The sequence below is a fragment of the Cyprinus carpio genome, unplaced genomic scaffold (genome assembly GCF_018340385.1).
Source record: "Cyprinus carpio isolate SPL01 unplaced genomic scaffold, ASM1834038v1 S000006701, whole genome shotgun sequence".
Classification (NCBI taxonomy): domain Eukaryota; kingdom Metazoa; phylum Chordata; class Actinopteri; order Cypriniformes; family Cyprinidae; genus Cyprinus; species Cyprinus carpio.
In genome coordinates, this window is record NW_024879310.1 from 1,154,719 (window position 1) to 1,166,652 (window position 11,934).

The following is an 11,934-nucleotide window of genomic DNA, read 5'->3' on the forward strand; positions in this document are numbered from 1 at the left end:
TCAAGGTCCATAAAAGCTATGAAAGTCATTGTCAGAATACTCCATCTGCCATCAGACGTGCAACCTGGGTTATATGAAGCGACGGGAACATTTTTTGTAAGCGAAGGAAACAAAAAGAACAACTTTATTCAAGAATTTCTTTGTCAGCAGTCTCCTCTGTGTCTCTCCATATTTTATTTCAAATCAAAGCTAAATACACATAAAAAAAGCCACAACTATTCGCTGTTTAATTTCAAAACAAATAAAAATACAAATATAAACATCTCACAAATTTCGCGATCTAATATATATGAGATCATCAGTATATTTTCTTATCTTTATTTATGGGTCTTTTTACCAACAATTTTAAAGAAAAATATACTAGTTATTTTTGGTGTCTAGAAAGTACTAGTATTTACGTTTTATTTTATTTAATTTTTTTTACTTACTATGAAAAGTGTTTTCATTTTGTTTGGGATTCATTTTAATGAAGATTGATGACTATAATTTTGAATGGCTGGTTTCGAGAATTATAAAATGATTTTGTCCTAGATAAAGTATAATCAACACTGGACAAAACAGTGAATCATTTAACATTTAGTGAGAATTTGACATCTTTATTCAAGCTGCAGAACTGAAGCATGACACTTCATTCACAGTGGGACGTGTACTCGGTCTCTGACTGATCACCTGAGGGAAATGTTGATACAGAGAAATTAGCTTAATAGCAACTTACACTGTTGAATCACATAATAAAAACAGAGAAAATGGCACATAAAATCTTACTTGTTTGGTAGTAATCATACACTTTAATCACAGCTGGTTTGAGATTCTTCACTGGAAGAACCTGTTTCAGTTTTATTTGGAGATTCACTGGAATATTTTTTGGAACCTGCAGGACGTTAAACAGCATCATGGAAACTGAAGATTTTAGATCAAATGTGAATTAATCACTGTAACTTATATCAATGTTGTTTTTTTTCTTACCTCTTTCAGATACCCAATGACATGATCATCTTTGGAATCGACCCGCTCCACAAGTGATGTTCTTGAAAGGCGTTGAGGTTCAAGCTGTGTGGAAAAGTGATTTTAAAAAAAAGTATTATTTGTCACATGCCCAATAGGAGAACACTGAAAAGTTATTTTCTGTAAGTTATCGTGCTGTTCAAGCAGAAGTGAGCCAGACAATATATTCCATCTTAGATTCACAGTGAATCAGTACAGTGAACCTAATAATTAATAATTTTACAGTCAAACACACCAATGATGTATCAGCCGTGAATCCTGATAAGAGTTTAATATCCACAATGACCATGTTAGATCTTTCCTGTGGACCATTATAACTGAAAAAGAGAAAATATGAAACATCAGAGTTAAGGTTGAATGAACTAAAGCCATAACCATAATCATGTTTTACAGCATAAAGTAACCTACTTCACAGTGAAATTTAACCAAAGGTACTGTCCAAGGGTTTTCTTGCAGTCTCCCTCAAGCTTAGCATCAATTCTCAATGTTTTATCTTCAGTAGGAGTGGGAATGTTGTAGAACTGAGCCACCTGAGAGAGCCAACATGAACAAAAGCACGCTTATAATCCATCTCACAGCAAAATAACCACAAAATGCTAAGGGAGCAAAGAAAGAAAGTGAGTCAATGAAGCTGAACACACTACAGACCTGCACAGACACACAGGTCGAGCCCTTCACTTCAATGCTGTATTTGGCTGGAACATTCTGCAGCTGCTTCTCCTGATACAGTAACTTGTTGTCCTGATTGACATCAAAGAGGTGAGTGTCTCCTGCTGACTGTACAGTCACTGTGCTGGAGCCGTCAGAGCTGAACACTTTAGTGGCGTACAAAGACAGAGCCTGAAGAGCCACCACTGTGTCCTGAGAAATAAATGTGTTCAGTAATGTGACTTTCACCCATTATTCAGCAATCATGTGTCTGATTTGAGTAGTTTGAGTCACCTGTGTGGAGGAGAATCCTCCATAGGCATTCTGCTGCTTCATGAGCCAGCTGACAATCCTGTTAGCAAAGCCCAGATCAGCTGTAGTGAGTGAATCTGCAGTGAGAACAGCTAGCAGCACATATGAGCTGATCTCCACTTCCAGAGATTCAGAGTCATCAGCAGATGCAGACTGAGACCAGTGGAGATGAGACCCTTTAGGACACATGAATAAAGAGACACCAGTAACACAACAAGCTTGACAAAAAACAGTACAGTCATAAAAGACAACAGAAAGTCATTGGAAACAAATCTCTTACCCTCTGAAATAGCAACATGCTCCAGTTTCTTGAAAAGCTGCTGTCGAGTGTCCATGTCTCTAGCCAGACTGAAAGTGTAGGCGAGCAGAGCAGTGGTGTAAGTGTTTTCGACATTTTCAATGACGGACCTCAAGCAAGACAAACCTTTAGAGACGACAGGATCCTGAGACAAAATCAGAGAAACAGCTGCTGTGAGTGTCATTTTTCTATGAGTTTATACTGTTTCCTGTAGATGAACTTACTGTGACTGGAGTTTCCAGTTCAAGCAATGACGCAGTAATGTAGGCAGTCATGGTCACATTATCATTTACTCCACCCTGCAATGAAGGACAGATAGAGATAAATAAAGTAACACACTCAAAACTATTAGCGGAAAGTTAATCTAGACAAATGTTAATGTTAACATTAAAGCCTAAATATAAGGAAAAAGTACATTTACACTTTTACAGGTAAAAAAAAAAAAAAAAAAAAAAAAAAAATAAAAAAAAAAATACAAAAAGATAGATAGATTGATAGATAGATTGATAGACAGACAGACAGACAGACAGAGAGACAGACAAACAAACAGACAGACAGACAGACAGACCTTCATTCTGTTGTTGAACAGTCTTCCCTGTTGCATAAAACAGCCGTCCGAGTCCCGTCTGCTTATTAACCAATCCTTTGCGCTCTGAATAATTTGTGGATCAATAAATATGTATTTCTGTGCTTTGCCAAAAGACCTCAGGACAAAGGCAGTTAACCTGGTGGTGTGGAAGATTTACTTTAAAAAAATGTAATCAGATGTTTCAATGAAAAACAAAACAAATCTCTCAAAACAAATGATTTGAACAGATATAATTTTCTATTATTTTTTTTTACTGTTATTTTAGATTACTAACAAAACGTACTTAACAAAAGAGTGAAAAAATATTTACCATGTATTTCCATCACCATAACCAAATGTGCTGTATGAACCATCATAATGCTTGTAGTTCAGTTGTCTCTGGTATCCTGTTTAGTGTGATAATGGTTCACTTTAACAGTTTGTTTGGTGTGAACCAATGTGTCTGACTATTCAGCTTAATTGAATGACATTCAGGTGTGTTGAAAAATGAACAATTTCTTATCAGTCTCAGTATTTTCTTGACATGATTGGTTTCTCTTACCGCTCTTAAGGAAGCCGGTGGCTTTCTCTCGGATGGCTGAGGTGAGCTGCTCCGTGTTTTCCAGATACTGCAGAATGTAAATATTGGGAGAAAGAACAGCCATGTTTTGTTCTCCACAGCCGTATGGCATCCGTAATAATCCGTTAAGATTCCTCAGTGCACGACCCAAAATGTCTCCTATAATCCAAACACAAATATAACACTACATTTTAGAAATCTAATTTCTGCTTGTATATGTACTAATTTCTGTACTAATTTACTCATTTCTGCTTGTGTATGTAAATGTTACCAATGACTGAAACAGAGGATCTGGCTGATCCCGCTATCACATCTTTAGGAAGAGTCAGATTCACTTCCTCTGAGAGACTGTCGCCTGTGAACCAGAGAGACAGAAACACACATCAGTGATTAGCAGTGAAACACTATATGATGCTATATATTGTCTGCAGACAAACCCTTTGGACAGAGTAACCAGCTGTAGGTCTCTGTCTTTTCAGTTCCTTCAGCCTGCAGCATAAAACAATAACATCAACACATCATACTGACATAAGCAGCATTAGAATCATGGATAAATGACGTCTGAGAGTCGTTTGACGTGTGCTGACCTGCACAAGCAGACTTCGTGTGACTGTGTCAATGCGTCCTCTCTCTGGCACGCTCACAATCTCATTGTCACACACAGTCTGGGATGCCTCTGCCTCTGCACTGACTGTAATATTCATGACTCCTACAACACAAGACATGTATGTGAAGATACAACAGACACAAAGACTGAGAAACAATGATTCAGACTGGAAAACTCACCAAGAACAGAAGGAGTGAGGATCCATTTAAAGGTTTTTCTTCCATTAGCACACAGACAGGATGAATACTGATCATCGGCGGAGGCTTTGAGAGTGTAGTCTGAGGAAGGAGCTGGAGTCACTTTAACCTTTCAATCAAACACATGATTAGTGGCATATTTGATGTGATTGGATAAGACTGGGTCTGAAAATCTCACCATGATGCACTGAGACAGATAGTTGAAGACCGTGGCCTTCAGCTCAAAGATCTCCCCGCGGATGATGGAGTAAGGCAGAGAGAGCTCCAGGAAGAAGGGCTGAAAAACTGTCAGCTGAGCAGGAGGAGCCAGACCCAGACCTTCGGAGGACAGACAGAAGGCCTCCGTCTCCCAAGAGGTGATTGTGTCAGGAACCGTGACAGGAACCTGAGTTGATCCAGAGTCCCTGTTGTGGAATTACAACAACAGGTTGATTTGATTCTGACTCTGCCATTAAGCATCCATTTTTTCTGTTATATATAACATTCAGCACAGAAAAAAAACAACTCAGAATCTGCAAAGCAAGTAAGATTTTTTAGTCTTGACTTGAGGGAATATGATGTATTAAAGATATGTTTCAATATGATGTCAAATGTACTGATTATGTTTTACAGACCCCACTTCAGCAAGTTCCCAGATCCATGTTTCTGGAAAAACTGTCCGTATCGTCACTGCTGGGGAATCTCTGCTAGATGTACCAAAATCAGCATCGGCTAGTGAAGACATCACTGACACTGACATTGGAACAGGATGATGATACACTGAAAAAAGGTGATGAGTAAAACAGCAAATGGAAGACAGATCATCATTATAATACATAGATTATTTTTTATATACAACTTCATTTTAGGGTTGCTTGGCATAGTGTTTTAGTTTCAGTTCATTTTGATTAGTAATTGTAGTTTTAGTGTTTTAGGGCTGCCAAAGTTAATGCATGCAAATGTTCACCTTTTCCTACTACACCACTCTAGTTATGGATGTGAATTTCAAATTGAACATATTTTATGTATGAAATACATATACACCTTCATATATTAGTACAGCATAAATTATAATAATGCTACATGTACCGATATCATGGTATCTGAAATAAGTCAGGCCTCTGTATGACAGACACTGAGGGATTCGCACAGCCAAATTTGTTGCCATCTTCAATCCAACTCTCTGTCAAACGGCAACAAAATTGCAGTTTTTATTGTCAAAACAAGAGGGCTTTTTATGCATTTACTTATGAATAAACAGAATATACCGAATCAATATCTCTCAGTCATTATCTACTGCACTGTCACTCATATAATCCTCCTACCTTTAAGGATTCATAGGCGTTGTCTGTTGACAGAGCTCGACGGGATCTCACATGCAGACACTCCTGCTCATCTTCAACACCCTGAGGATAACCTGACACTGATTGCACTGGCAGCAGGTTAAAGATCTGTAAAGAGACCACATTCACACTGATTTCTAAAATTTCAACACTAAATAATTAATAAATTTTCCCCAAAAAACTTTTTGATTTTGGTGGAAAAGAATGAAGATTAATGTTCAATCTCCTGAGATTGGGATGTCATCATAAATACTGATGGATCACAGTATCTAAGGATAGTCTGTTCTCTATTGATTCATCCTGTAGATTCCAAGACTGAAAACACAGGTAATCAATACTGAATTCTAAAGCATCTATACCTTTTCAGTATCCAGACGTTTTCCTGACTCCATGATCAGGACGCTCTGATCTACAGCACTGAGGCCGCACAGTGAACCAGGCTGAGCTGAGAGCTGGAGAGTGTTTTTCTCACCAGGAACCGCTTTAGCAGGAGAAAACTGTAGTGAAACCTGTAATGACAGTAAATGGAATTTATTTTAGGACTGAGCCAGAAATACAGTTTAAAAAGGCTTATTTCTCAAGATACAATACATACCTTGTTACTGAAACATTTTTCAACATCAAATTTTGCGCTACCAGTAGCAACATTTTCACTGGGCAGAACACAGTAGGCCAGAATCTGCACTGCAGGAGCCAGATCTGCACCAACAGATAGTTTGAACGACACTGTGCCACTTGCTGCTCCATTAGATGTCTTCACTTCAACCTTCTCAGATCCGTGATGAAGGATCACTCCTCTGGACAAGACCTGAAATAGTCAGATGATACTTCATGGCAAACTGACCAGTGCAGCCAGTTAATGCTGTTAACAAACAATGAATGCATCAATGTACTAATGTACATACTGCACATGTTCTTACCATATAGACAATGTCAGTTTTGAAGTCTTCAGCAGTCTCTCCAATAAAATAATACTTAATGGTTAATGTAAACTCAGCATCACACTGTAATGGTTGCTCAATATTCTCTATAATCAGTTCACTTAATGTTGGGGTGTATGGAGTGGCAGCCTGGAAAAGCTGAACTGTTTTTTTATCCTTAGAGATGTAAGGTGTTTTGTAACCATAATAATTAAGCTCTGGATACACACTTGCCTGAAAAACAAAGAAACTAAAATAACTCAAGCAACTGAACCCTTCAGCGAACACAAAAGAGAACTAGGCAAATAAAGTGATCATACCATCAGATTAATATCCCTTTCAGGAAGACTAGATGTATTAAGAGAGAAACTGGCGAATCCATCGCTGTCTGTTGTGAGATTTAGGAGCAGTTTTGAGGACCAAGTTTCACCCTCAAAAAGATAAACCACTTTGTTTTGAATTGGTGCATCTTTGAAATTTGAGAGTTTGATCTGTTGAAAAGAAGATTTTCAAGGAACAAATGATAGAATAATTATGCACATATCAAGTGTTATTAAACTGAGACAAACTGATTTTTGACTTACTTTTCCTTCAATAACTGATCCATGTTCATATGTTTTGGGCAGGTCAGTGAGTGTGACTTTGCCAATTTCATAAGTCAGGGACACAGATTTATATTTTTTCATGGTGATCTCTGTAAACGGTAAAAACAGCAAATTATTATTTATTCAAACAAAATAAAAATAAAAAACAGAAAATCAAGAAATTTGGGCAACAGGGATCTGACCAAATCCAATAGCTCACCTGTTTCTTCTTCTGTAACCATTGCTTCAACTTTAAGAGAATTCTGCAGATTATACTTTAGTGTGGAGTTGAAAAAGGCTGATGCATCTAAGGTATGGATGGCACAGCCTGTCTTTTTTATCTAATTGTAGTAAATGAACACAAACATTAAAGAGTAGTCTACTTGGATAAATGGAAGACATATGTGCCATTACTTGTACTGCATTTCAACTCACATACCTCAGTGGTTTCCTCTAAACATATTGTATTGCTTTCAAGGGTAAGAACGTAGTGCAGAACATTACGGCACACTTTCACCCATGATTTACCAGGTACAGGCTGCCCGTAAGTGTATCTGTGAAAAAGGTACAAGCAACAGATATACAGCCCGGGGTTGAGAAACTAATATAATAGGTTGGGGGTTACAGTAAGTAAAAATGGAAGAAAACACTGCTCTCTTAATGCAGGAAATAAAATAGACCACTCACTTTCCACAAACCTCAATGATCAGTTCTTCTTCATCAACACTCACTTTATCTGGACTTTGCACAGTAACTTCAAACTTAGGCAAAACTAGAAGTCAGGAGGCAGAAATTAGACTTATTAGTAGTAAATTAATATACAAAGATATCACTGAAAGTTATCCCATGCAATATTGTAAATTGTTTGTTTTTATGACTTACCGTATTTTTTCACCTCAAAATCATGTGAGATCATCCTTTCACCAATATAAGCCCTGAGTCTGTACACACCTTGACGGGCCTCTGGGTTTAATTCATAAGAACGCTGCAAAATCCACCTTGTTGAAGAAACATTTGTCCACTGACCAATTCTGTTCTCTTGACTGTCCTATTTAATAGCAAAGACACAGTCCAGATATTTAGCTAGCACAGTCGGCTACACATATCCCGACCATTAATGAAGAAATGTAGCCTTTGATTAATGAAAATACAATAACTGCAAATATAACCGAATTTCAGCAGCATTAATAGGATTTAAAAAGTGTGCTTGTTATGACTGTACAAAAGGATGTTTTGTGTTCTTACCTCAAGCACGATTGAACCATACTGCAAAAGAGCAAATAATAATAATTCAATCATTTAGGATATTAAAATGATTTAGCTGGAAATGTGTTGTTTATTAACAACGTATTCAACAATGCAAAAGAAATTGAGGGAGATAAAAATTCAAGACAAAACACATCAGACCTGCTGATCAAATGGTGCAAAGTTTGTATCCACGGTAACAACTCTGAAGTTCACTGTGAAAACAGAAATGTTTATTATAACCTCTGCTTTTAACGTCTTAATCTTTTATGTAGTCTGACTGTCATTAGCATAAAAATAAACCAGAACTATTTAACAAAATAGGCCTACTTACTGAGAAGAATTCAATTTAAGAGCGCAAAAGCTTGGAGGACATGCAAGAATCTATTTGCATCAGTTGTAACCATATTAGTGATAGTCACTAAAGTAATATCAAAGATGACAACGTAAATGAAAGTGTAAAGTCTTATCACATTAAACGTCATGAGTTCAGTGGAGAAAGTTCATCATTTAGATCTAAATAACTGAGAGGGACTGGAACTAAATCCTTCAGATGACTGACAGCTCATATCTGCGGCTCTGTAAGTTACTGATCCCATACATAAAAACCAGAAACATATGCTACACATGCGTATGTGCAGCACAAAGCTGCACTCTATGCCATGACAACTAGTCTTTCAATTCGGTTGCGTTCACACTGCAGGAATTCAACGAAAACACGGTTGTGAGTTTGGTTATAGAATGCGGTTCTCACTCTCGTAAATAACCGAATGTAGGCTATTCGTGAACTTAACCGTATAAAGGACTCAAATATACAGGAGAGTACTGACAGCTGTATTCTGCAGTAGTGTGAATGTGCCTTTGAGCCAAACCTGTGACTTAAAGCTGTTTTGTTTTTTATATTTGACCACTTAGCCCCAATTGACCCGTTAGAATCAGGTTTTCCAGACAGCCATGAAAGGTTTGTCACATGTTCACGTATCCCTATATCCTATAAAAAGAGTCATATAGCAGACCTGCCAACCTTGGAACATTTTTTTTGAGTACCATCAGCATGGCAGGCGGGGGGTGGAGTGGGGGTAAACAGTTTGCAGTTTTACTTTTTACAGTTTACTGTTTTTTTACTGTTTACTGTAACTGTTTAGTTAATTTTTGCTATTTATTTTTTTATGCCATTTAAAAAACAAAACAAACAAACAAACAAAAAAACTCCAGTACACTTTAATTAAACCTCCAGTACACTGCTGTATAGGGCTGGGCAATATAAGCAAATTTCAAATATTTTTTGGCTGATTTGCGGTATGGTAGCCTATATATCCCGGTATTTTTTATTTAGATTAAACAAATAAAGTGAATGTAAGCATGTAGACAAATATTATGTGCAAAAAATGGTTACAATCACATTAAATTGTAACATTGCAATCTAAAAAAAAAAAAAAAAAAAAAAAAAAAAAAAAAAAAAAAAAATATATATAATATATATATATATATATATATATATATATATATATATATATATATATATATATATATATATATATATATATATATATAATTAAACAACGCGTCTCTGTCAGCCTCACATGCAGCCTTTCTGTCAAGAGCATCTGACGGGGTGAGCGCGAGCCGCTATGAACTGAAACTATAAACTATAAGCTACTAGAAGAGAAATAAAACACAGAAATTATTTAAATGCAAAAAAAAAAAAAAAAAAAACTCTGATTGGTTGACCTCTTCATCTTTTCCTGTTGTTTGTTTTGAATACTGCGCATGGACAGTGACAAATCGTACCAGCGTACTTAGAGGTCAAAATGCGTAGTCGCTACGCAAAATGCGTACAGGTTGGCAGGTCTGAATCGTGATTTATATCATCAGTTTTTTGTAATTACATTATTTAGGCTGAATATAGATTTGGATGTGAGGGGATTTCTCACAAACACACACTAGATGGCCATTCTTGTGTTAAAGTTGTTAGCAATGAACCCATCATCCTTATCTGCTTTCCAACTTATCTGCTCCTTTTTTCTGTTTACAAGCCCATTGAACTGTTTACTTAATTACCATCTGCTGGTTTTTGCAACATTAGTCATGTTTAATGATGATAACATGCTTTACTTATATGTGCTACATCAGCTGTGATCAGGGTTTAGATGTCAATGACACTAACATTATTTACTGAGGTTTACCTTTGAAACATTCACAGCTCACCTGTCTGTCCTGGATTATAGATGGGTTTATCAGTCTGGATAAAGGTCAGAGGATTGTAAGGTTTGAACATGACTTTTCTCTCTTCAGTCATCTTGAAAGACTCTCCGTGAAGTTCTACCTTCATTCTCTGCACTGATTCTGCTTTTACCAGAGGAGCCTGATGAGAATAAATATCTGATATTCACAACCTCTGCAAAGATGTTATCTCAAAAAAACTAGATGCATTGTGTTGACACAAACATATTCATTATAATATGCTAATGAAAACCTTGAAGTTAAAGCATCTGTGAAACTCTTCTTCAGCTTTCTCCTGTAGCAGTAAAGTGCTCTGGTCACCATGAACCAGATAAATGTTCATGACAAGGCTTTCATTGGGCTTGAGAAGGCTTGCACACAGTTTGGCCTCAGATCCTGACTCAATCACTGCAGGAAACGTCACCATGAAATATCTATTGAAAGATAATTATACAATATTGCCCGAGGCATTAGATACGCATGTTCCTTATACATGCTTAAGTTGTCTGTCAAACAGCAAACATTAACCTTGCTACACAGATCAGTTAAATAAAATGCAGGAGAAATCACAAACTTAACCTGCACAATGACTAGGTATTCTAATAATTTATCACACCTAGAAAACAATACATTTCTAATTGTCCGAGTAAAGTACAGTGGCATCAAAAAATGTCAATTTCCATTTTAATGCCCAAGATAAATATTTAAGAATCTTCACTATTTAAAGGTTAATTATTATCATTTGAATATTGTGTTCTCATTAAACAAAACGGGCACCAAATACTCATGTCAGTCCCCTTCAAACAATGGAAAAGAAAAAAAGGAAACCATATTTATTATTACTGACAACCTTTTGATACTGGAAATTTGATTGAAAATTTCTGAAGATTTTGCTATTAAAACAGAATACCTTCCTACAGTATATTCAGCAGAAATCATTAAAAACTTACGGCCCTGATGTTTGTCCATTCACACAGACAATGAGGAAAGAGACCAGAAGGAGCCATTTCCAACAGCAGCTAACATTCAGATCCATGATGGCCAGTGATCGTGTGATTAACTGGACTGTCTCTTATAAACGGACTCTCATTCTAAAGTACAACATTAGCACTACTATTGCCTAAAAATTTGTGCTAAATAAAATTTTCTATGCAATGATATACAGATGCAAACTTGTGCTAATGTGCATTGGTTGGTTTGTCCAAACATTTATTTGTGACGATGAGTTTAATAAAGAACAAGCATCAAAATATTACAAGCAGTCTCTGGTAAAGAGATACAGAAGCTTTACACAAAATAAATATAAAATAAACATTCAGTTCTTTATGAATGTTCCTCACAATCTTATTCTGAGTTGAACAACTTAAATGTTGCATATTAGAATGTCCAAGAATGTAAATGATCTAAAGAGTCATTTTATTTGCA

The 11,934-nt window shown here is 36.5% G+C and overlaps 1 protein-coding gene across 2 annotated transcripts; it reads right to left on the reverse strand.

The window, feature by feature from the left end:
- Positions 1-575: 575 nt before the first annotated feature.
- LOC109067848 (alpha-2-macroglobulin-like) lies at positions 576-11,600 on the reverse strand. Of its 2 annotated transcripts, none has more exons than XM_042755469.1 (34): positions 11,460-11,600; positions 10,767-10,943; positions 10,495-10,655; positions 8,449-8,501; positions 8,287-8,307; positions 7,924-8,089; positions 7,729-7,813; positions 7,481-7,595; positions 7,262-7,382; positions 7,042-7,151; positions 6,778-6,948; positions 6,458-6,691; positions 6,133-6,345; positions 5,897-6,046; positions 5,520-5,645; positions 5,284-5,377; positions 4,830-4,974; positions 4,394-4,619; positions 4,198-4,324; positions 3,999-4,120; positions 3,849-3,900; positions 3,683-3,766; positions 3,394-3,570; positions 3,163-3,238; positions 2,832-2,988; positions 2,488-2,562; positions 2,246-2,408; positions 1,948-2,141; positions 1,654-1,866; positions 1,414-1,535; positions 1,241-1,322; positions 967-1,050; positions 766-871; positions 576-669 (listed from the first exon to the last, which is right to left on the reverse strand). In XM_042755469.1, exons 1-34 carry the CDS (start codon positions 11,543-11,545, stop codon positions 629-631), a joined length of 4,329 nt encoding a protein of 1,442 aa, XP_042611403.1. In that variant the 5' UTR covers positions 11,546-11,600; the 3' UTR covers positions 576-628. The 2 variants fall into 2 exon arrangements, with proteins under 2 accessions (XP_042611403.1, XP_042611402.1); XM_042755468.1 differs by having other exon boundaries at positions 10,495-10,651; positions 10,763-10,943.
- Between the last annotated feature and the right edge of the window lie 334 nt (positions 11,601-11,934).